General features: G+C 44.0%; 1 protein-coding gene and 1 long non-coding RNA gene across 6 annotated transcripts in view; both read right to left on the reverse strand.

Moving 5' to 3' along the window:
- Window positions 1-318: 318 nt before the first annotated feature.
- LOC108641201 lies at window positions 319-1,961 on the reverse strand. Its single transcript, XR_001921827.1, has 3 exons — window positions 1,853-1,961; window positions 1,306-1,417; window positions 319-363 (listed from the first exon to the last, which is right to left on the reverse strand). It is a non-coding gene; the product is annotated as an uncharacterized LOC108641201 (long non-coding RNA).
- Window positions 1,962-5,045: 3,084 nt separating this feature from the next.
- The window catches only part of RBM47 (RNA binding motif protein 47), a 78,445-nt gene continuing 58,011 nt past the window's right edge, over window positions 5,046-25,479 (reverse strand). For 4 of the 5 annotated variants that reach the window (XM_018081690.1, XM_018081692.1, XM_018081693.1 and 1 more), the window contains exons 2-5: window positions 13,696-14,855; window positions 11,987-12,193; window positions 8,266-8,468; window positions 5,046-7,875 (exon numbers count right to left, since the gene is read on the reverse strand). In XM_018081690.1, the coding sequence (XP_017937179.1) occupies window positions 7,624-7,875; window positions 8,266-8,468; window positions 11,987-12,193; window positions 13,696-14,855 (1,822 nt within the window). In that variant the 3' untranslated portion in view covers window positions 5,046-7,623. The remainder of the gene's footprint in view (window positions 7,876-8,265; window positions 8,469-11,986; window positions 12,194-13,695; window positions 14,856-25,479) is intronic. The other variant, XM_018081691.1, reaches the window with a different exon arrangement.

Raw genomic sequence — 25,479 nt, forward strand, 5'->3', positions numbered from 1 at the left:
CACAGATCACATGGCCAGAGCTGGTTGTAAAATGTTGAAAAACTAGTTTGAGGTGTAACCAGTGCCAAGTGCTGTACATTTCCGTATTCTCCCTCCCTTCCTATCGCTCACAAAGATGTCACAGAAAGACAAGGAAGTTTGTTTACTCAAGGAGTGGATTTTTTTTTTTTAATTTAAATTTTAAATACCATCTATTACTCTTAAATTTAATCCTTTTAGACCTTGGTGGTGTTCTGGTCCCAACTCCAAAAGGAGTAGACTGAGAAAAACTTGTATGAAAGCCAAAATGTGTAACACAGTCACTTAATCAGTGTCTCAAAACCTCACACATGCTGCAGGGAGGGGGTCCAGGTCTCAGTCACCCTGGTGAAATTAAGAAATGCTAGGTGAGCTCAGCAGGAGATCCTCGAGCAGCACATAGGCTTTTTTGAAAATAGGAACAGAGCTCCCCCTGTTTTTGTGATATCTGTTCACCCTTGGAGCCAGGTAGTGGGCTCAGGAAAAGGCAAGGTGGATGAACCTGGTGAAAACCTGCCTGCCAGAGATGCTGAGGAGGTTGATGGTTTGAATCAGCATGTGTGAATTTGGGTCCTGAGTAAGGGTGATGGGTATAAAGGAGCTTGGGACTTGAGAGAATACAGTGCCAAACAGGAGCTGATTTTTCTTCCCAACTGCAAATTAGAGCAGATTTCCATGATTGCTTTTTCCATGATCAGTAGCTCATGTTGGCTGTGCTGGAAGCAGCTCCTGGGGTTTCACTGTTCCAGTGCTCTGCCAAGCTCTCGGCAGCTGTACAGTTGTTACTTGGGTGACAGCATTTCAGCTGCTGACCAGGATTTTGACCCTCTGTGTCCTGCATGAAGGTTGGTGAGCCAAGGGATCTGTCTGCCTGGAATGAAGCCAAGCTTTAAGGGAATATTTAGCTTATCCATGTGGCCAGAAAGCTCTCCTGCATGGGACAGCAGCCGAAAAGTCAAAGACTCGAGAGACTCAGGATGTCCTGTGTACAGCCAGTGCATGCATAATAAGTTTAATAAGTAACCCCTTGCTATTGCATGCCCTGTTGAGTGCCTGTAAGACACCCTGGTCCATATCCTACAGATTTGTTATAGGACTGAGAATTGCTTGTGGTAGTTATTGCTTCAAAGTTTTGGAACAAAGGACCTGCTCTAAGAGTAGGCTGGTTTGCCTCTGAGCAATTTAAATGCATATTTCTCTCTGCTAGTTAGCTTGAGGTCACTCCTGTGGCTTGTGTAGGCTGTTTGCAGGGATTTATTTCAGCTTCATGAAGATATTCTGGCTTACCTGTGGCTTCCTGCTTCCCACCTGTGCATGGATTGCTGGCAGCGGCTGAGCTAAGGCTGAACTTCCGTGACATTGCAAAAACACACAAGGATGGGCTCAAAGTGCAACCTATCTAGAAAAAATTACACGAGTGTGTTTGGAAAGAGGGAAAAAAAACTCGAACAAAAGCATATCTTGCTTCAAAGTAAAAGTACAATGGTGTCAGCCAGAACATGGAAAGTAACCCAGCTTCCTTCAGTGTGGCAACCACCTGCATGCAGAAGAGCAGGAACAATCAGGATGGGCACCAGACCACAACCCAAGTTTGTTATTTTGTCTCTTCAATGCCCTGGGGAAAGACAGCTGTGGGGAGTCCTGGGCAGATGGAGGTGAAGCCCTGGGGCCCAGCATGGGGCAGAACATAAACTGGCGCAGCCTATATAGATGAAGATGTCTGTCGCTATGCTGGGAAGACACCCATTTGGTGCACATGGGACAAACGTGAGCACATCTGAACATTTTTCCCCTATGAAGTTTTCTAATACAGACACAGTCCTTGACTGCTCACCTCCCACATGTGTGATCTGCAGTTTTGCCTGAGCGAGAAATGTGAGACAGAGCTTCTGTCTTCCTTGATTAGGAAACAAGTGAAGTCCAGTCCTGGTCTTCTGTCTGGAGAAAAAAAATATCTGATGTAATTCATCAGCTTGTCAGGAAATACTTCATGTGGAAATACTTCTACAGTACCAAATTTCCAAAACTTTCCATAGTCTCTTTCCTCTTTGGCAACTTGAACAATCACAATTGCATGGCACAGCCTGCCTTTGTGCCAAGAGGGAAGGACTTGGTGCCACAAAACTGCCTTTTTCTATTCCCTAGCTTGCTGCTTCTCCCTGCAACACCCTTCCAACCATTTTGCTGACAGGCAGGACTTGGCCCTAAAACTCAGTCAAGTATGATTTAGCATTTAATTGACACACTGGAGCATAAACCCTGACTTTTGCTGGCTTTTAGATGCACCGCAGAGGTATTTTCTTTTGTTATGAGGTAGGTCTGAAGTTTATTTATTTTACAGGTCAGCATGATGGTCCAGTTTTGTGGCACACAGTAGGTACTCAGGACCCTTCCAGACCGGATATGTTAGGGGTGTAACACCAGCCACAGAGAAGGACATGAGGTTCAGCATATACCTTTTTGGATGTATCAAAAGTGCATTTTGCATATACTTTGAGCTCTAATGTTTATATCAATGAGATGTTCCTATTTCAGAGTGGTGCTAATGCACTTGAATTTCTTGTTAATCTGTTCATATAGCAGTTGTATCACAGTTGGTGTTAATGGGTGGTGTTTCCTGAACCAAGTCAAAGATGGTTTTTAGCAGTTTAGGACAATACCAGCCAGGGAAGTGCACGCCTGCTCTTCAAGATCGCCAAGAAAGACATTCAAAAAGGGAATGGGATCACCTTGGCAGCATTTTGAGTTGTCACACTGCCTAAGACCTCAGCAGAGCTCTTGACATTCCCAAGGCAGCAAGGTCATCTTGAAAGAACAATTGCATTTCTCTGGTCTTGTGTACGTTAATATCCTGAGAATGTCTTGTATATTTCGACCTTACAATGAGTTAATCATTAATTTCAGAAAACTGAAGTCAGAAATCAGCAGTCTAGGAAAATAAAGAAATTATCTCATGAAGTGTATGTTTAAAAAAACCCGTGTAGATTAATTTTAATCTGGGTTAGCTTGGATAAAGGGAAAAGGAAAGGGCCAGAAACACATTTCAGTGTGGCACAGTTCTTCATCTCACTTGGAAAACACTGCTTTTTGTGAAGGGCTTGCCTCATGTTTGAACACCTGTAAAGGGCCATGGTTTGCTGGGGATTTCTTTCTCATCCAAATGAATAATAGAATCATTAAGGTTGGAAAAGATGTCCAAGATCATTGAATCCCACTGCTAACCTAGTACTGCTGCGTTCACTGATAAACCATGTCCCAGGTGGCACATCCACATGCTTTTTTAACACTTCCAGGGAATGGTGATTCCACCACTTCCCTGTGCAGCCTGTGCCAATGCTTGACCACACCTTCAGTGAAGGAATTTTTCCTAATAACCAATTTAAATCCCCTCTGGCACAACTTGAGGCCATTTCTTTTTGTCCTATTGCTTGTTACCTGGGAGAAGAGACCGACCCTCACCTTGATACAACTTCCTTTCAGGTAATTGTAGAGAGCAATAAGGTCTCCCATGAGCCTCCTTTTCTCCAGGCTAAATAACCCCAGCTCCCGCAGCTGCTCCTCATAAGATTTGTGCTCCAGAACCTTCACCAGCTCTGTTGCCCTTCTCTGGACTTGGTCCAGTGCCTCATTGCCTTTCCTGTACTGAAGGGAACAAAACTGAGCACAGGATTTGAGGTGTGGCCTCACCAGTGCCAAGTATAGGGGGAGGATGATCACTGCCCTGGTCCTGCTGACCACACTATTTCTGATACAGGCCATTGGCCTTTTTGACCACCTGGGCACACTAGTGGCTCATGTTCAGCTGCTGTTGACCAGCACCCCCAGGTCCTTTTCTACTGGTCTGCATTCCAGTCACTCTGCCCCCAGACTGTAGCACTGCCTGGGGTTGTTGTGACCCAGGTTCAGGACTCAGCACTTCACCATGTTGAACCTTGTACTGTTGACCTTGGGCCATTGATCCAGCCTGTCCAGATCTCTCTGCAGTCTTCCTACTCTCCAGCAGATCAACACTCCTCCCTAACTTGGTGTCATCTGCAAACTGACTGAGGGTGAACTCAATCCTCTCATTCAGGTCATCAACAAAGATATTAAACAGGACTGGACCCAACACGGAGCGTTGGGGAACACCACTTGTGACCAGCTGCCAGCAGGATGTAACTCCATTCACCACCATTCTCTGTGCCTGACCATCCAGCCAGTTTTTTACACAGTGAAGAGTACGCCCCTTCATGTCATGGGAAGCTAGTTTCTCCAGAAGAATGTTGTGGAAGACAGTGTCAAAGGCTTTACAAAAATCAAAGCAGACAACATCCACAGCCTTTCCCTCATACACTAAGTGTATGTACACTAAGGTCACCCCTGTTAGTTTCCTGGTTTCTCCTCCTGCCCTGTCTTGTACATGGATGTCAGATTTGATACCTTCCTGGCAAGTGGGACCTCTCTGGTTAGCAGGGCTTCTGGAAAATGACATAAAGTCATTTACCTCTGCTGCCTCACACTGCTCTTCTCGCCAGAGTTGGTATTTGCAGCAAATTTTCTTGAGGTGGACTTACACCAAGGATACACCCAGGGATTCTGGAGAGCTGCAAATACTGCCAAGAGGCACAGCTTAGCTTTCTGTACATTTGAAGCAAGAAACATGTTGAGATGAAAATGATGTGCCAGTCCCCAGTGCTCCTGCCCTGCAGTGAGGACATGCAACAGAGTTACAGGTGTTTGTGCACTGGGTGGATGGACAGCACAGAGGGATGCCAGCTTCAGCTCCATCCACATCCAGGCATTGACTCTAAACTGGATGCAAAAAGAGATTTAGGGAGATACCCAGTATGCATGCTGGGGAGGTCACTGTCCTCTGCAGGTGGTGGGGTGGCGGAGCCAATGGGACAGTTCATCTCTCCTCCATGCAGGAGCTCACGGGGATGCCGATTGCAGTGTCCTGCTCACCTCCTGCCCCAAACACCCTCTTCCCAGCTCAGAGAAGAGCACAGCCTTGGCAGAATGGGATGTTGCAATGAAATAACAGTCTCTGTTTTTAAAGAATGCTTTATTCACTACATCCTAGAAATGTACCGTAAATGGAGCAAGAACTAAATAAACTCAGAGGCTTCTGACAATACAGAGAAAAGAGATACAATAAAATATCTAAAATATCAGCTCTTTTGAGAATAAGGCACACTGGCTTTGTTTTATATATATATTTTTTTTTCCTTAGAATAGTTTGTTCTTAACCTAGAGATGTTCACATTTCAAGTTATGAGACTTACCTCAGTAGTAGTGTACATGAAATGGTTTAGAAGAAAGTGTAAAAGACAGGCATGGGCGGGAGGCTCAGCATGATCTGGCTGCCTGCATTCCCCAGGTCCTGCCTCCATCCCTGGGTACTCCCTGCTCCTGCCCTGACTAAGGCAGCACCCAGTGGTGGCCTGGGGCACATCAGGGTTTGCCCTTATTGGCTCCTTTCTCTTCCTGCCACCTCTGTGAGCAGCAGGACTCTTGTCCTGCTGGCAGAGAGGATTACTTGGAAGGAAGCCATCACCCTTCCTCCCTCCTCTGTGAGTCAGCCATGGCATGGGGCTGTAAGGAGGCCAGCAGGGGCCCAAAGTACTAGACTGCCTTTTCTTGCCCCCAGGGGTGTTTGTGCATGGCCTAAGGACCCATGGCTGAGCCGTGGAAAGCCTGGAGGACTGGAGGATACAGTGCTGGCCTCCTCCTGGGGGCTTTTCCCTCCTGCTCCCCAGGCTTTGCCCATATCTCCTCCCCTTCCCCTACACAGGGGCAGGGCCTGGGGGCTGAGGTCTGGATGTGCTTTCAGATGGGCAGGTACAGACAATAAAAAGTATCCCGGGAAGGGGCGTGGAAGGGCAGAGTCCGACCTAATGGTTAACCTCACAGTGCTTTTGGTAATGGATCGACAGGGTCAAGGGGAGCTCAGCTTGTCTGAGCAAGAGCACCTAAAATACAACTGCTCAATTTTGAGGCAAGCAGAAGAAGCGTATTAAAAAGGTCACTTAACTGAGCTGGATGCAGTCTGAGAGTGATTCAGTTTTCAAAATATACTCAATGCAAAACCCCTTTGGTAGGTACTCATACCACAAAAAGTAAAGGAACATTGTTTACTGACTCCCTGCTATGCACCTTGTGTCACCAGAGCTGTGTTTGCAGAGCTGATGCACTTCATACAAAGGGCAAGATATTTCTTTACCATTTTACTATGTTTTACATTCACTGCACTACTAAATAAAAGCCTTTAAACAGGCCACAAAACACTGCAATAATATATTTACTTCTTAATAAAACAAACTTTTTTATAATATCGCAATAAAAGGTTCTTGTTTTGTGGCAAACCACATACTATGTAAATTTGCAACATAAAATGACTTTAAAAATGTATATTAAAAGATATTTACAAGCTCTATGTCTTAAAATCATTGAGTCTAATCACTCCCGCCCCGATGTGCATGTACAACTCCAGTTGTGGAGAATGGAAATTAAAAGTGGAAGGGAGGCTGGGAGGGGGGCTAGCCCCTGTTTCACTAATTCCAGTATTACTACCACACCTAGTACCTTTGAAATTTCTCATGGAACATGATGGAGCAATAGGTAAGTAATGCTGCATATCGTCTCAGTGAGAGCATGGCTGCTCTTGACAGCATACATTCTTAGTCACTACAACATATACTTCAAAGAATAAAATAAAGAGCATTGAAAAAGAGCCTAGGCTTTATACTGGATGAAGATCTAAGTCAAGACACCTTGCGTAAAATATCAGCTACTCATTTCTGCACATATTCCAACTACAAGTAGCTTCAATAAATAGAAAATCCAGTTGTTAAGGAAAACTTGGAGCCTTTCCTTTGTTTAAGACAAGCCTGCAAATCACACTGTGAAGAGGTATGTGTGAGAAGGCTTTTTTTCGTTTTCTCTTTCTCCCAAACAGTCAGTATTAGTTACTTGTGATTTCAAATAAGAAAGAGCAGATTGTATTAATGCCAGCACAAAACTGCAGAGGTCTTGCACATTTTTCAAATTGCACTTTCCAGTATAATTTTTAAATAAGATACATGTTGTTTTTTTCTTAAAAAACAAAACAAAACAAAACACTAAGGTATGTATTCCTTAAATATTGAATATATTCTTCAAAATATATTGTTAAAACTTTCCCTAGCTGCTCAGGTGTGCTTTTTAATATATAGCTGATATATTATTAAAGGCACTACAAAATAGACATCTCTGGAGTGCAGAAATTACTAAAAAATAACCTTCATACCACAAATATATTGAAAATATAACTGCTAAAAAAAAAAAAGACCCTATGCAATCCCACTACAATGCGTATAAATGCATGTCAGCGGTGGGCTGGATGCATTGAGGTCCTTTGGAAATGTATGAATATAGGCCTGTTAAATTTTAAAAATAGCCTAAAAAAGTTAGTGAAACCTTCAAGCATAGAAAATATTTCGAACACATTTTTCTATGGCATTCTTCACTTTCTGCATCAGTTTACCAAGCCCAAATATTTACTCTTTTGCAGACGGTTCTTTCTTCATAAATAGTAAAGTGTTCCTTCAGTGTGTGTTTCTCTGCCATCCTCCTCTGCTGGCAGTCTCAGTACGTCTGGTAGATGTCATGGATGGGCACCTGGATGGTGGCAGCTGGGAAAGCTGGGGGGATGTAGCCAGCATATCCTCCATAGGCGGCAGCAGCAGCAGCAGCAGCGGCGTTCTTCTGTAGCGTGGCTATTGTTGCTGTTGCCGCAGCAGGTGCCGCGAATGGCACATAACTTGTCCCATAAATCCCGGCTGCGGGGATCCGCTGCACATTGGGAGCCATGGTGTACACTGGCGTGATGGGTCGACCCTGAAAGGAAAGGGTAAAGACCTCAAAAGAAGTGCTTAATTTGTTGTTACATCTTGCTTCCACACTCTGAATTGCAAAACCCCTAGAAGAGAAGCAGATAATGAGGGGGTAGGCAGTGCATGCCCTCTTGATTGAGAGTTATGCTATCAAGGGAGGCTGTTCCTCCCTCACAGTTTGGGTCCCCCATAGTGGGGAAAGCAGTCGCCCAATGTGCAGATGTCTAAGACAGGTCAGATGAACTGCAGGGCTGTTGGGCACCGTAACATCCTCAACAGCATCTCCTGAACAGAAGCAGGGCAAGAGACTAGTCTTCCCCCCACACTGGGTATACATAGCAGGATGTATGGGAAGTAGGATGTATGGGAAGCAGGACTTCCATGCTGAGCTCACCTGGAAGGGAGGAGGCGTTGAGACCGCTGGTATTACAGCTGCAGCTGCGGCTGCTGCGGCAGCTGCTGCACTGGCTGGGTCCTGCTGGACAGCTATAGGGTTGATGATGTGTTCAACAGTGTGGATTTTACCATCTTCCATCATCTTGGCTGGTGGTGCAGCCTGAAACATGGAGTACTGTGCACCAATGGCAGGGATGGCCACTAGGAGAGACCAGACATATCAGATGCATTGGGAAAGAGTTTCCATGACTTCATCTCAAAGAGCTCTCCCTCCCAGATGTGTAAACTCTCCAGCAGTGATCCTGTGCTGCTCTTACAAGGGCAGCTAGCCTCATGTGCATGCAGGAGATCTGAGGCACCTCTGTCCTACCCATGGGTGGGAGCACCATGGCTGATGCATAGTAATGGACTTGCTGCTAATTGCTTGGTCTGGAGTTTTCCCCCATGCTCCTGGCATGGATGTTTTAGGGCCAGAGTCCTGCTGGGCACTGGAACCTGCGACCTGGATTTACACAGCCCCTTCTGACGACCTCTTGTCCTCCCCTTGACCAAGAGCATGGTCTGAGCACAAGGATGGGTAGGAGTGTGCAGTATCCCAGTGGGGTCCCCACTCCAGCTGTTGAGATCAATATGAAGAGCAGCTTCAGGACAGAAAAATGTGGTTTGTACTCCAGAAGTTACAGGCAGCAACTGGTCTGGTTTACATACCCTCCTTTGGCCAACTCTGTGAAATATCAGCTGATTTACTATTATGCATTTCCCAGGACTAGCTTGGCTAAATATGTTTTATCCCATCTGTCTGCTACAAAATCAATCTATTTAATGAAAAAAAAAAAAAAAGAAATTGCTCTTTGGAAGTCTCCATCATGCCAAAATTGGACAACCTGAAATAAACTGAGCCATAATCTTTCAGACAAAGGGAAAACACTCTGGTCAGAATGATAGTGTTCAGAGATGGTGAGTTTGTACGTGGTTCAAAGCAGAGCTTCATGGCATTGCTTAGGGAAGAAATGTGCTTTGCCAAGCATTTCCAATAATCACAATAATTGCACATGACCCAGCAACATATGCTTGTAGCTCAGAAAGCCAGCTATATCATGGGCTGCATCAAAAGCAGCATGGCCAGCAGTTCAAGGGAGGTGATTCTGCCCTTTTACTCAGCTCTGGTAACTGTCCACATGGAGTACTGTGTCCAGCTCTGGGAATGTGAACCTGTTGGAGAACATTCCAGAGAATGTTCAGAGGGCTGGAGTACCTCTGCTGTGAAGTCAGACTGAGACAGTTGGGGTTGTTCAGCCTGGAGAAAAGAAGACTCTGGGAAGTCCTTATTGTAGTCTTTCAGTACTTAAAGGGGGCTTATATGAAAAACGTTTTAGTAAGGCCTGTAGTGATAGGACAAGGGGTAACAGTTCTAAACTGCAAGAGAGTAGATTTAGATTGGATGTAAGGAAGGCATACTCTATGATGAGTCCCTGGAACAGGTTGCCCAGAGAAGTTGTGGATGCCCAATTATTGGAAGTGTTCAAGTTCAGGTTGGATGAGCCTTTGAGTAACCTGAACTAGTGAAATACATCCCTGCCCATGGCAGGGACATTGGGTTAGTGGTCCAAAGCTCTTCACTGGCACTTCATGCAGCATTCAGCTTGCAAGCCTTTTAACAAAGAAAACAAAGTAATCAATAAATAAGAGGTGATGGACTAAGAGGTGATGTTGGTACCTACGGGAGGTGCAACCAGTAAGTCAGAAATGAAGCCGAATATGCACATAGGTTTCTTTCAGTGCAATGAAACTTTGCAATGAGAAAGTGTGCAATTCTGTTTGCTGGAAGGACGTGCCTGAAAGCAGTACTCTTGTTTTGATCCTAGAGACTGCAACCAGATATCTTTCCAGCAGAGATGTTTCCTCTGCGAGTGGAATACTACTATTTCATCAAGCAGAGACCCCCACTCATGAGGTTTTCCAGTTCTCCTTTTACACCGAGTCCACCTGGTCAGCTCAAACTAGTTTTATTTCTGGTTTAAATATCCTGGATAATTTCTCACCAGGCAAAGGCAGAGTTCACATGCTTCATTCTGTAGTAACCTCTAGCAGAAAAGCAGGAACAGGCACCTAGGGTATTGGGGTGACCTCTCAGGAATTTTCTAACCATTTGCAAAGAAATGAGCTTTAAGATTGTTCTAGGCAGTAGGTAACTTTGCAGAGTTGGTACATCTGGTAATGTGCTTTCAGAGTCATACCCTCTTCATAAGAGAGGTAAGTCTTGCATGTGGTACCTCTCACTGGATCAGCTGATCTGGTTGGGGAAAACTGAACAGGTACTTCTGTGTTCAAAGGCTGTGCTGGAACCATATGAGCGGGGAAGGTCTGATAAAAAAAATCTGAATCTCAACATGCTTTAAGTGTAGAAACATTTAGACTTGAGGTTCAAGCTTTTGTTTGGCAGTCAAATGAAATACAGACACCACTAATAGGCATTCATTTCAAAGATCACCTTTCAAGCATCCTTTAGTAATACCTGGAATTCCTGAAGTATCTCTGCAAACACACATAGTGGTAATATTTTCTGATTTTGAGTGGGTAGTTTTCTCAGGAAATCTGATCTGTCTTCAGAAATAGCTCTAATCTTAACAGCCTTCCTTTGTCTCTAGACTTCTCACATTGTCTCACCTAGCTGTTATGAAGAACTCTTCACAGCCTTGGACTTGATGATCTCAGAGGTCTTTTCCAACCCGGTTGATTCTATGATTCTATGATTCATTAGATGCAAGCTGTAGTTTTCACTGACAGTATGGAGCATGTTTTGGGAAACCACTGTAGCTATATTATAAAACACCGCTTAGATCCTGCAGTTACAGTTTACATGGAAAGGAATGAGGAGAAGACATGAGGACTTCTGCAAGGGGGTTTGTCCCCATCACCTGCAAGGACCTTCTTTCCAGGCTAATTTTTCAAATAAAAATCTTTCCAAACAGGATCCTGAGTACTTGCAGTTCTCCAGTCTTCTTCACCTGGGAATGGCAAGGGCTGGATAGTCAGCGGAGAAAGTGGCAGAAGGGGCCAACCCCTGCCCCAGTCCTTGGGCTGGCTTGCCACAGCCCAGAAGAGATGAGGACTCTCCTCTATGCATTGTATTGCTGCAAGCTGGACCCTTAGGGGTCCTTGTATTGCTCCTTCTCCATGCTGCTGATGGTGATGGAGGAGCTTGCCTTGTCAGAGACTTTCCTGCAATGGGAAAGCCCCAGGTCCTTTTCTCAGCCTCATAGCACTGGAGAAAAACAAATTTAAAGGGGAGAGTTCTGGCCTGGTTGGAAATCTAGGATAAGAATCTCCCAGGGTGAAATTAGCATTGAAGACATTAAAAGAGAGGAAGATTGCTCTTAGAAACCATGCTCTAGTGTATGTAACTAGATGGAGAGGAAAGTCTGCTTCCTCCTGAGGAAGTGGAAAAGGGGATGGGAGGGGTGGGCATTGCTTCAGCCCTTCTTTTCTTTGGCCTCAAGAGTTCCCAGATGATCCTGTCCCCTGTCCTGCCATGTGCCACTTGTTTGAAGAAAGCCTGTCTAGAGCCAGGAGGCATCTAGCACAGGGGAGCACTGGGGCTGTCCTCACCGTTGCAGTCGTGGGCTGGCCCTGGAGGAGCCCTTGCATGCCTGACAGAGAGCTTGGAGTGGGGACTTGCCCGCCACCCCTACTTTCCTCCCCTCCTTGCACATACTAACCTGCACCAGGCTTAATGGCCACCGGATTGACGGCTGGTAACTCCAAGTTGGGAACCAGCTCATATCCTTTGTCTTGCTGTTTTCCTTTGCCTTCATGGTACCTGCTGTAGATTCCACGGCCGGCGGAGTATCCCCCCAGGTAGGAACCCCTGGGGCCTGGGGTTCTGTTGCCAGCTGCACCTCGCCCTCTGCCTCGTATGCTGCCTGCTTATGATAACAACATAGAAGAGGATGGTGAATAACAGAGAGCAACAGCCCCATGGGGAGCACGATTGACCCCAGGCTGAGATCCAGAGGCACATGCTTAGAGATGTGGCTGTTGAAGTTAGCATGATCTGAGTCCTAGTGAACCTGCTTAGAAAAACAGAAGTGCCTTAAAAGCATCCAGTAAGCCTACATTTGTTTTGCTTTTGATGTCTCTGAGCATTTATATTGGTGTTCATTTATACTGTGCAACTCTTGTGGCAAGTGTTAAGGGTTCAATGCACTCAGTAGAGAGGATCCTCAAAGTGATTTCTGTGCATTAGGAACAGCTTCTGCTTTCAGCTGTCCTCCAGAGGAGACCCAGTCTTTCAACTGGCCACGATGGGACCCTGTGGAGATGGTACCTGGACCCTCTCCTGGTCTTTAACCAATTTTGTCCCACCACTGCATATATTTTTACTAGTGTTGTTTGTTTTCTCTCTATTTTATTAGAAATGTGAACATACCCCATCTCCAAAAATACTGCTTTTATTTATCTTGTTAACTCTACAAGTGTTACGACAGTACTTTGAACACTGCAGTATTAATGCACTCAATGATGGTCTAATTGAATATTTAGGCTATCAGTCAACTCCTTCATAGTGCATGGCAAGTACAAATCTGGAAACTGAGGAGAAGCTGAAATTCTTGATAGACTAGGGTTAAAAATACTTCTTGGTTTACATAAGTACTTAAGAATATATTCACACTAAACTGCCTGCTATATGGAAATACACATCAAATTTCAGGAAACTCTAACTCCTGGAAGTACAGCGTAATTGTAATTATAGCAGCAGTTATAGTCGATAGGGTTCTTTATGAATAACAGATTTTTGGTTAATTTTTAATTACTGTAACTGATAACTAATGAAAGTATACACAATAAAATAATTATTTTGCACTCACACGATTCCTTTTGCTTGTAGCTCTCAAATTACTTTATAAAGGACACAGCACGACTGTCGTTTTAATGCAGTGGGTAAACGATACCTAGAGAGCTCCTAGCTAAGGCTTTCTCTGACATCCCTCCCTTTGGATGACCAGGTCATCATACCCACACTTCCAGAGCACTCTGTCATGATTGCTAAAACCTAGGATCCAGCTTCCTTCTTTGGAAGGAGACATCAGAAACTGGAATCCTTAGACCCACTCAGAGTTAGTACAGCACTCATAACACCCAGATCTCTCTCTTCCCCATCCCATGCTTGGTCCATTATCTCATTCTTAACCATATTTTTGATGCCTCCCTTCTACTAGCCTGTATGTTACCAATTATTTATAGATAACTACAATTTGTATAGTCACAAATTACAGTGAGACCAAACAGAAATATGGCAAAAATACCTATAAAAGAGTATTTAAGAAAAAATTGCATAGCACCATCTGTCTTTTGGTTCGGGCAGACTTGGGTTGCATCAGCCTGAGATCAAACCTGCCCATCATATCCCCTAATTGTGCTTACTAACCTTTCACAAAGTAATCTCTGTTGGGCCCAATCAAGGCATTGTATGGATATCCATAATATGCTAGCGTGTATGGATCACAAGAGTAAACATAATTAGGTTGCTGAGTTACTTCGGACGTTGCCGCAGCCCCTCCTTTTGCTGCTTTCTGGTAGCGAGTGTATTGCTCCTTGTCTACTGGCTTGGCCAAGGTAACTTCCAGGCACGAGCCTTCCAGTTCGATACCGTTAAGGTTGTTCATGGCATGAATGGCATCTTCCCTGGTTGTGAAGTGCACAAAGGCGTAATCACGTATTTTTTTCACTCTCTCTACACAGCCAGGGTTAAACTGACCAAAGACCTTTTTAATGGTGTCCTCTGTGGTCTCAATCATTAAATTCCTTACATAGAGAATTTTAACAGTCTCCATGACATCTTCATCCACATCTATCTCTGGTTCTGCCCAGTCAACAGCAATCTGATGTCCCCATAGCTGGATCCTTCCCGGCATGAGTTTCCTCCTGGCCATTGCAGCTGCTCGATGGCTCTCATACTCCACAAAGGCGAAACCTCTGTTTTTCATCTTGTCTGCAGCGCTGGCGTACACAATGACATCCAGCACACCTTCTGTCACCTTGGCGATCTCTTCCAGGATCTCCTCTCTCTTCTTCATCTTGGGAATGCCTCCAATGAAGAGCCGGCAGTTATCCACGCTGCAGCACACACCCAGCAGCCTGCCGGGGCGGATTTCATAGTTATTCAGCTCCCTGACTGCACGCTTTGCCTCGTGCTTCTGTGTGTACATCACGAAGGCGTACCCGCGGTTCTTCCCATCAAAGTCCATCATCAAGCGCATTTCGTAGATGCGGCCAACAGACTCGAACACGGGGACCAGCTCATCTTCATAGACATCACGGGGGATTTTGCCCACGAAGACTTCACAGCCGCGAGGAGGGTGCAGGCCATCCCAGCCTGGAGGAGGGCCACCGTACTTGCGTTGCCCATTCTCCTGGATCATGCTGTATCCAGTGCGGGCCATGAGCGCCAGCAGAGCTGCCTCATTGGGCGCACCAGCAACACCTTCAGGGACTTTTGTGGTAGACACATTGGTGGAATCATTGCTCATCCTTGCAGTGGAGTCCTCAGCGGTCATGGTGTCAAACTCATTCACAGCCTGATAAAACCTGGGCAAAGGAAGAAGGAGGACACTTGTTAAAATCTGTTAGCTACCACCAGAATTCCACCTCTCTGTTTTGTTTTCCTATAGTTCTACAAGTTTGTTTTTCAAACTGTGACAAAGGCTGCAGAAAAGAAGAGGAACTAGCCACACCAGCCTGAGGAGTGATACTGCAGAAGGAGTGTATCCTGGACATAGGCACAGCCCCTCTTTGAGGAAGGTGGTTGAGGATCACCTTCCTGTACCTCCCTGGCATCAAGAGCTGCTGCCACAGGATGCCAAAGTCATTCCTCAGTTAATATACCAGGTGGCATATTCCATGGTGAAAGACGGCAAATGCATGAGAAGCACGTTTCCATAGGATAACAACCCTTTGTTCCTCTAGACCTTCGCAGTAACTGTTGAGTACGGTTGAGTACATTTCACACATTACATTACATATTAGCCTCAGGGGAGGACAATTCTTGTTGTCTTGTGCAAAGGGTGATCTGACAAGCTTCTGAGTTGCCTGCTGCTTGTGTTACAATGTCTGACATGTTTGTCTTCCATTATTACAATAGGACTTCACAAAAGCTGAAGAGAATCACTCCCTTAAGACAGGCAACTTATTTTAGACCAAGCAGCCAGCAGAGATCTGCAAGTTGAGCCAGCGAGAGGAAGGCAAATCTCAGAAACCTGATTCTGAGCATTTGAACACAGGCAAAGAGCAAGAAATGCAGATATACAGGAGGAGATGATCATGCTGTTGACCTTAGCTGCAAGGCAGTGGGCTTCCTCTCTGAGCACAACTAAATAACACACTCTGGGACTCTGAGAATTGTTAATTCATTGACGTTTAAAGCTGGAAATGTCCACCAGACTATTTAATATGAGTGATTATATATGACATGGACCATTACATTTTATTGTTATTTGTACACTGAGTCTTATAATATTTATCTGAGTAAATCATATCTTCCAAAGGGACCTTGGCTTTAAGGAATCAAAGAGCTGTAGACTCCTCTCCTCCTTATATGGCATGTTTGCTAATCACGCCATCAGACAAGCAAGTATGCTGTATTTCTCATGGGAATTTGTCTGGCTTTGCTTCCAGATAGGATTACTTGTTAAACCTTTCTGTGATAGACTAAAGAGTCTTTAAAGACTTCAGCTTTTGTCTTATAGTGATATTTAAATTGTGCAATCAAGCCACAACTCTGTGTTTTTAATAAAACTTGCAAACTGAACTCTTCACCATTAGTCTTTTTTCACCTAAAATTGCTTGTGGGTCTTTGGGCATTTCTCTAGGGTTTCAGCTTTTTTTACCTTTCCTATATACAGGGATGAAGAACGTTGCTACTTCTTCCCACATCTTGGTATTGCCAAGGTTTGTTTCTTCACACCTACTAACAAACCACATGGAGTTGGTTTTTTCCCCCCCTTCAATTTTAGCCTCAAATCCTTTGTAGAAGCACCACTTGCTGGTGTTATGTCCCATGTAGCAGGCATGTCTTGTGTTTATTAATCTTAAATGCCACAGCCTTGCATTCAGCTCTATCCCTTTTGAGTAGATCCCACATACTGAGTGCTACATGATTGGCTCCCCCTAGTTGTTTTTTACAACTCTATCAGTCTTTGCTTCATCCACTGATTTATTTGTCATGTTTTGCCTTCATGACCGATTTGTGGGTGGAACTGTCAAAATACACTGCTCCTAGTAGGAAACTCTGCAAACCACCATAATAAATGCTCCCAGTCTGGGTTTGACAGGTTTATTTTTAAAAAAAGAAAAGGCCAAAGCTTTGGCCAGATTTATTTATTCTATGTAGTTCTGTTATTCAGTGGGACACAGGTTTCTCTCTGTCCCACAGGGACTCAGATATATATACCCTTCATTAGAACGATTTGGCCATTGCATTGGTTACCATGCAGGCAGGTCCTTCACTAGTACAGCAAGCCCAAGTCCATAGAAATATGGCACAAGATTTAGGCACTTAGGTCTGATTTGTATGGTCAAAAAAATCCATTTAAATCCTAGTCAGCTCAGCACCTCAGATTTTTTTTCAGTAAAGCTCTTGAGCTGCCCAGAATTGTGCTGGTCTGTACCCAGAGATGCCTCTGCACCAGCCAGGGCAAGCACCACTGTGTTTAGTTCAGCTCCTAGATGCATTTGGGATTGGGAAACCAGACCTCTGAACCATGGTCTGTGGTAGGACCTTATTCTGCATGTGTTTTTGGACCACGAGTGTTACACACTGATGCTTCTCAGCCATTTTAATTTAAAAATATGGAGATCAGAGGGGAAGATAAAGAAGATGGAGGGCAGTAATACTGATGCTGATACTCAGCAATACTTTAGAAAACATAATTCCTTTGAAGTAAGGTCTTTCATGGAATTACCTCAGTTTTGATAGCTTCTTGCTTTAAAATGTTGTTGATTAACATATTTCTCTCAGATTCAAATGTTCCCCTGTAACAGTCAGATATTTCAATTTTACTCCTGGGAATTATTTGCCATAATTAAGAAAATTAAGGCAGAGTAAAACAGTTTCATTTGCCATTTGACAATTTGTTACTAAAAACGTAACTTTGCCTTTCCCAGAATGAAAGCAAAGCTTGTTATACAAACACTTTATGGGGAAATAATCATTACCTTTACATGAGCCACCTGTTGGCAAGTGAAGTACTTATCACCCCAACTTTGTCTAAGTTTAGAAATGAGTAATTGCTATCAGTTTTGGGTCAACTTACAAAATAAAAGTCTCTGTATTCTGTTATCTGCAGGGCTTGGTTGCTGGGGCAGAAGCCTAGAAAGCTACAGGTGAGCAGTGGGATTGCGGAGTGAGGAGAGATGAAGCAAAGCCTCTCCTGATCACCAGAAACCTGCTGGTAATTCAGTGGCCATGCAGGAACTGGCATGTTCTCCAGCACTTTGCATCGCACCAGCAGGATGATTTCTAGTACTGGAAGCTGTTCTTGAAGCTACTCCTAAGTGCTGATGGCCACCTTTGCTGCAGACACTATCATACACTGTTTGTGATAGTGCATAACTAAAAATTCCTAGTGAACCTAAAATGCATTTATTCCTATCTAATTTACTAGGAATCAAGATTTATGACCAAATGTGGTTTAGGTTTTTTTTTTCCTGTGCAGCTCCGTAGGGCTGGGTTTCATAAGTAAGTACTGCCTAAGAAAGTTAGCCCATGTAACCCCAATTGATTTAACTAAATACACACAACAACTTATTCATTGCCACATGTCACAATCAACACCTTCACAGAGTTCAGATTTCATATACCCTGAGATTAGCTCAGTTGGTTAAAACTTGGTGCTAATAATGCCAAGGTCAGTGGTATTAGTGCTAATAATGCCAATGGGTACAGGTCATTGACTTAAGAATTGGACTCAATGATCCTTATGGGTCCCTTCCAACTCAGAATATTCTGTGATTCTACCTTGATGAGAAAAAGAACACAAGCTTGTTTGGTCTGAGAGCTCTCCTCTCCTGTTATTACTGCCTTACAAAATGGGCTACCAATACAACCTAACCTTTTCATGTTGAAAAGCAATCCCTCTCAAGAAAATGGTTTCCAAAAATACCATTTTCTGAAGTGTTCAACCCTACTTGTGCACTTTTTTTAGTCCATGGTAAACTGGTTGTGAAAACTTGCTATTATATATTGTGGGTGAATGCAAGACATGAGCTAATACTATGGGCCTAGTGGCCTTAGTAAAGCCAAACTGATTTCAGTACATCCACTGTGTGTGATGAATGCTAGTAGAGGCAAAACTTTAAGCTACATTAAAATGTAATGTCTTACTTGATTTTTAGTCTCTGAGAAAGAAGGTATACCTGATCTTGATGACATAGATTCATAAAAGAGAGACAGACAAAAATATTACTAATGAGAAAGGTTGTGTTTTGGAGACAACTAACTAGACAATGACTCATTATCAGGACCTGAAACAAGACTGTCTTCTTTTCTTCTCAGAAAAAGGTAAATCCTGCTTGACTGTTCAACACCATGTTAGATGGATGTTAACAACTGCCAGCCTACCAGGAACCAGGCTTACGAGCCCCTCAGTTCAGCATCTCTGCTCCAAGGACTCTTCCTTGCACAGGTGAGCTATCAGACATAGAGGTTTCACTGAAACCATTCAAATTTCATTTTCCCTTGCTTACAAAACTCCTTCCCTGCTGCCAATAGGACAGGTGTAAATAGTTCTTGCCCTAAACATTAATTACCTTCTTTTTAACCTATATTTTTCACATATGGGTTATTATATTATATGGGAAACTTACCGTGTTGGCAGTGACTGACCTAAAGCATACCATGAGCGGGCTAATTACCTGAGGCAGATCTTTTATTAAATAGAAATACCACACCTTGATTAACAACAACAAAGGGCCCAATGCTGATGTCCCTTTTGCCAGGGCAAAGGCAGCTTGGGGCCCCAGTGAGAAAGCAATGCCCTAACTCCATATATCAACTAATCCTTGGGCTAGTCCAGATCTGGGCAGTGCCCTGTGAAGTTAGGCAGCCACGTGCTCCTCTGTTGATCCTGGTGTGGGCAGATAGGTTTTTACAAACACAGGGACACAGCAGTGTCCTCGGGGCAGTAACTGTGTGTCCACTTCACTCACGTGCTCCTATAAAATGAGGCTCTTTATGTTTGGACTTAATTCATCCCTCCAGTTTTGTACTGCATAGTACATCATGTGTCCTTTTGTGGGTGACACAACCTCCAGCAGTCACATAGCCTGGGGATGGGTGCCAGCACCATGGGAGGCAGCAGGAGAGACCAGGGAGACCTGTGTTTCTGTGATAACTGTCAGGGGGAGGGGATGGGGGTACCCATCCCCCACTTGCAGACCATGTACCGAACAAACTCTGGCTGAGCTGACAGGGTGTGTCTTCATGGACAGTGCACAGCCATCCGCTTCCTTCAAGAAACTGCCACAGTTTTGCATTTTAAACCACAGCTGCTGCAGAGGGAAGGTTGGTTGCTGAAATTTTAAATACACTTTGTTGGCAGAGGGAAATAACAGCTACTGGTTTAAATGCGACCTTCCAAGTTTTTTAGTCGAAATAATAAGGGAAAATGTTAATCCTGCTGCTGCCTATCATCAGCAGCTCTGAAAGCATGGCTGTCATTAAAGTTCTTTATTTTCAAAATCTAACTCTATTCTCATGACAACTTTATATACATAAAATATATACAAAACCAACAACAGCTTACTAAGAACAACTGTGTAACTTTATCACAAACATCAGATATCCACAGAAATGCTCCTGCTGAAAACCCAGTTTGCTTGTTTAGAGATTATTGGCTGCACAGAATAACTCAGGGGCCTTGTCAATTCTAACTACAGTAGTGACTTGAGTCAAGTGTAATGTGCCAGTCACCTTCCTATTTAAAGATAACTAAAATATCATTATACAACAGTTTTCTTTTTCTTGGCAAGACTGTCACTCTGTTCCTGCTTATTATTCGCATAAATGAGCTGAACAAAGCAGAAATCTTTGAGATTGTTGATGAAGCTGAGCCATGGCGTGCCCAACTGCAGGACCCAGGGCCAGCCTGCAGCCACGGCAGGAGCTGGTGAGCAAGATGCTCCTTCCTAAACTAAAGGTGAAATAGGATGTCCCACCTCTTTTACAAATGGGCCTGGCATGGCCACTGGCCCTGCAAGCGTTCATTGCTATCCCATGTGCTTTTCAGCAGAACACTTTGCCCTGTGTTTGCAATTAGTTTAGGAGCCATCCTGCTGGAGGCAGCATCCTTGGCTCCTCTCCATGCACAGTGCAGACAGAGGCCAAGCAGGCAGCAGGTGCAGTAAAAAAAGGGTCTGATTTTTGGTGCAATATCCATGCAGAGACTTCGCCTGATTCCAAATTAATTTATATTTCAAGTGTAAAAGGCTAGTCCTCACAGTGGTTTAAAATAGGAATTGCACCACCTCTCGGTTTCCCACCTGCTACTTCTAACGAAATGCCAGTGTCTGAAGCTGAATCTTGCGGAGGGTCAGTGCAAGAGTGCAGCATTTCAGCACAGCTTTTTAGTCAAGGACCTTTTCTGAAGGTCTTTCATACAGGAAAGGGAAGGTTACTTGGGATGGATAATGTCTTCACACTTCTACAAAAAGCAGTATCTGAGGCCAACAGTCCATGACAATGTCTGCAGTGTGCCAGACATATTGCTTTGCCTCCAGCTGAACTGGGTGAAGAAGTTGCCCCAGGCTAGACTCAACATTTTGAAAAGGTGGATTTTCTTAATCTGGATTGTTTTGGCAAAACTCTGTGGAGTAAGTGCATCAGCATCAGCAGACCTGAAGGGGCAGGAACATTGGCTGGCAAGAGACTGGATGAGTAGCTTGTGATGAGCAGCTTGGAAGAGAGTAATCTCAAAGATCAAATCAGCACTAGTTATTGACAATGACATGTCTGTCTGCTGTGCAAGTCATCCTGCTGCTAGCACCTCTAAAGCACTGCTTACTCTCAACATCATCCACGTGCCTGAATTAGGTCATCAAATTTGTCCCTCTCCAGCCAGGGTCACCTGGAAGGAATCTTTTGGCTCAGGTGCTGCATGGAACACAATGAGATGTGTATGCAGCAGGATTTGCTACACTGAATCATTTCACGTATATGTTCAGGCAAGAACATGTACAGCAGGAGCTGTACACTGCCCACTAGAAGTACTAGACTTAAATATGTAGAGAGCAGAAGTGTACAGTACCTGAGGGATAGGATAAGACCAGCCCACTAAATCCTCAGACTAGCTGCTGAAATTAGGACAAGAGGAAACAGTCTTAAGTTGTGCCAGGGAAGGAAAAATTTCTTCATCGAAAGGGCTGTCAAGCATTGGAACGGACTGCCCAGGGAAGTGGTTGAGTCACGATCTCTGGAGGTATTTAAAAGACATGTAGTTGTGGCATTTAGGGACATGGTTTAGCGGTGGACTTGGCGTTGTTAATGGTTGGACTCAATAATCTTAGAGGTCTTTTTCAACCTAAAAATTCTATGATTTTATGAAATTCCCACTTCTGCTAATGGTGACACTTGACATCTTAACCTAGGGCCTATCATCAGGGTTCTGACTACTGATTTAATTGCAAGAGTTCATAGTTCATGCTTAAATTTCAAATTTATTCTAGTCAGTTAGTTGAGTTCCCCTTATAAGGGGCAAGTTAATGTTCTGGGCCTGAAATGCAGTTTTCAGGGTGGATCTACTGCAGAGAGGGTCTGTGCACAGTTTTCAGTTGCTTAAATTTGTCCTAAGTGGCTTAAGCATGTTAAAAATGGTTGGTTTGAAACTCACCAAAACCTATTGATTTTGTCTTTTTATAGTATTAGATTCAAAGAAAGAAACAGAAAATGAAGTGTGATATTTTCAACAGTACTCAGCAAATAGTACTCAGTAGATAGTGCTACTCCTCTGACATCAGTTACAGGACTCTAATGGCTGCTATGATATTATATTTGAGGCAGTGACAAGCACTACTGAAAATCCTGCTTTAAAAGTCTCACAGGGATGGGTTATGTTCTCCATGAACCAATCAAAAGCAATGTATTTGGCTTAAAAAACTGTAACAAAATTACTAGAAATCTCTTCTTTTGCTTCTTGCTACTTTTAAGAGGAAAACACCTGAAATTATTCTGTAAATTAACATCCTGGAATTTCCCAGGTTAAAGTTTGAATGTTAATCAGATAATTCAACAAGGAATTTATACATTCAATGATTGGCTACAACTTCAAACCAGGATTTTAAGGTTAAACTTCTTATTTATCACCGTCATTAAGAACAATAACAATCACAGATCTAGTTCTCTTAGCCATATTATACCAGTTCCCTTAGCCTAGTAATCTTACCTCACAGCAATTTTATGTGCAATTTAAAAAATGGAGCTAAAATTATCCCATACGAAATAAAGTCACCTTGTATTGTGCAAACTTCCTGCCTATTCTGTTATCAGCCCTCTCTTCATCCTTCTATGGCATATTTAATCTGGTGTGTGATTCACTTTGCATTATCTGTAAGCACTGTCAACGCCCAGCAGTGAACATTCCCAGTGTGAAGGTCCCTCAATGACCCAACCTCCTGGCTTCAGAACTGCAAAAATAGTATTCAATGAGGTATCAGAGCCACAAGGATCATTGAGTCCAGCTCCTGGCCCTGCACAGGACCATTCCCAAGAGTCATACCATGTGCCTGACAACACTGTCAGGCTTCACACTGTGACAACTTCCCTGGGCAGCCTCTTCCAGCACCCAACCACTCTCTGAGTGAAGAGCCTTTTTCTAACATTCAGCCTAAACCTCCCCTGGCACAACTTCAGGCCATTCCCTCAGGTCCTGTCACTGATCATCATGGAGAAGAGATCAGTGCCTGCCCCTCCTCTTCCCCTCACGAGGAAGTTGTAACTGCAATGAGGACTCCCCTCAGTCTCCTCCAGGCTGAGCAGACCAAGTGACCTCCGCCGCTCCTCATACAGCTTCCCCTCAAGGCCCTTCACCATCTTCGTTACCCTCCTTTGGACACTATCAAGAGCTTAATATCTTTCTTTTTCTCTGGTGCCCAAAACTGCACACAATATTTAAGGTGAGGCCATACCAGTGCAGAACAGGGAGGGACAACCACCTCCCTCAACTGGCTGATGATGCTTTGCCTGATGCCCCCCAGGACATGGTTGGCTCTCCTGGCTGCCAGGGCACTGCTGGCTCATATTCAGCTTGCCATCAGACAGGACCCCCAGGTTCCACAGTACTGCTTTCCAGCATCTCATTCCCCAGTCTGTATGTACATCCAGGGTTGCCCCATCCCAGGTGCAGAATCTGGCACTTTCCATCATTGACCTTCCTCTGGCTGGTAATTGCCCAGCCTTCTAATTTGTCGAGGTCTCTCTGCAGGACCTTCCTGCCTTTGAAGGAGTCAAGGGCTCCTCCCAGTTTTGTATCATCTGCAAACTCACTTAGTATCCCTTCCAGTCCTGTGTCCAAGTCATTTATGAAGATGTTGAAGAGCACAGGGCCTAAGACAGAGCCCTGTGGAATCCCACTAGTGACAGGTTACCAGTCTGATGTTACCCCTCTGTGCTCGACCCATGAGCCAATTGCTCACCCACCACATGATGTGTTTATCCAGCTGTGTGTTGGACAGTTTGTCCAGAAGGATCCTGTGAGAGACAGTATCAAAAGCTTTACTGAAATCCAAAAAGATTACATCAACTGGCTTCCCTTGATCAACTAGGTGAGTTACCTTGTCATAGAAAGAAATCAGGTTGGATAAGCAAGACCTTCCTCTATGAAGCCATGCTTGCTGTGACCAATGACTGTGTTATCTTTCAGGTGTTTTTCAATAATTTCCAGAACAATCTTCTGCATAACTTTACCAGGCACTGAAGTGAGACTGACAGGCTTGTAGTTTCCAGGGTCCTCCTTCTTGCAAATCAAGGCAACATTCACCAGCTTCCAGTCATCTGGGACCTCTCTGGATTCCCAAGACAACTCAAAAGTCCTTGAGAGGGGTTGTGCCACGACATCAGCAAGCTCTTTGAGGATTCTGGGTAAAATCCCATGAGGCCCTATAGATCTGTAGGAATCCAGCTGGAGCAGCAGAATCCCACACAATTTCAGACTCAGCTGGGAGTTGATCATTCTCACAGTCATGGTCCTCCAGCTCAGGGCACTGAGACCCCCTTGGTCCATCATCCATGTTGAAGACAGAGGCAAAGAAAGCGTTAAATACCTCTGCCTTGTCTCTGCCGTGTTTGTGAGGTGACCATCCTTACCCTTTAACAGGCTGATGATATTTCTATACTGCCTATTGCCATTAATTTATTTGAAAAAACTCTTTTTATAGTCCCCCACATTTCTGGTTAGCTTTAACTCCAGTTAAACTTTGGCCACATGAATTTTCTCCCTACAGTTGCAAGCAGAATCTCTGTATTCTTCCCAAGACATCTCAAATAATAAAGTAAGAAAACTTTCCTGAGCCTAGCTATGCTTCTTACCATTGCTTTTTGATGATCACAAGTGAAAATTTGTTCATGCATATATGGTTTTCTCATTATGAGAGTGAAAAATTATCTATGTACCAAAGGACCACCAACACCTAGAGCATCCTACTGACATGTCCCTGCTTCTACAATGTGAATTCTGTCAATGCTATGCATGTTTCTTGAGTGTTTTTATGCTACTGCAGTGCCAAGCGAGCCACCTCAGCTTGTACCACTTCTGAAGGAAGTTTGGGTAAGCAAAACCCAGTCTCCTCCCTAATTTTATAATCCACTTTGCTGCAAGTCATTTAGAACTTTGTCCAACAAGTTGTGTAACCCCTATGTTGTACTGTTTGCCCCAGCTCCATTTTTTACTGAGTCCATTTCAAAATAATTCTATAACTCTCAGCTATTTCAATAGGACTGATCACTGGCTGAGGCTGAAGTTATTACCCTGCAAAGTATTGAAGCCACATGTTGAGGAAAGCTTAGAAGATGAGAGATGGTTTAGCTCTTATCAGCTAAATCAGGAAAAAGCACAACCCTTCTTTTCTTCCCAAATTCTCGTATTTCAGTCTAGTCAACATAAGCTATTATTACCATGGTCAGACAGGAAAATGTGTGACATATAAATAAAGTTCAATGTAGTCA

The sequence above is a fragment of the Manacus vitellinus genome, unplaced genomic scaffold, assembly GCF_001715985.3.
Source record: "Manacus vitellinus isolate BGI_N305 unplaced genomic scaffold, ASM171598v3 scaffold_0_pilon, whole genome shotgun sequence".
Taxonomy (NCBI): domain Eukaryota; kingdom Metazoa; phylum Chordata; class Aves; order Passeriformes; family Pipridae; genus Manacus; species Manacus vitellinus.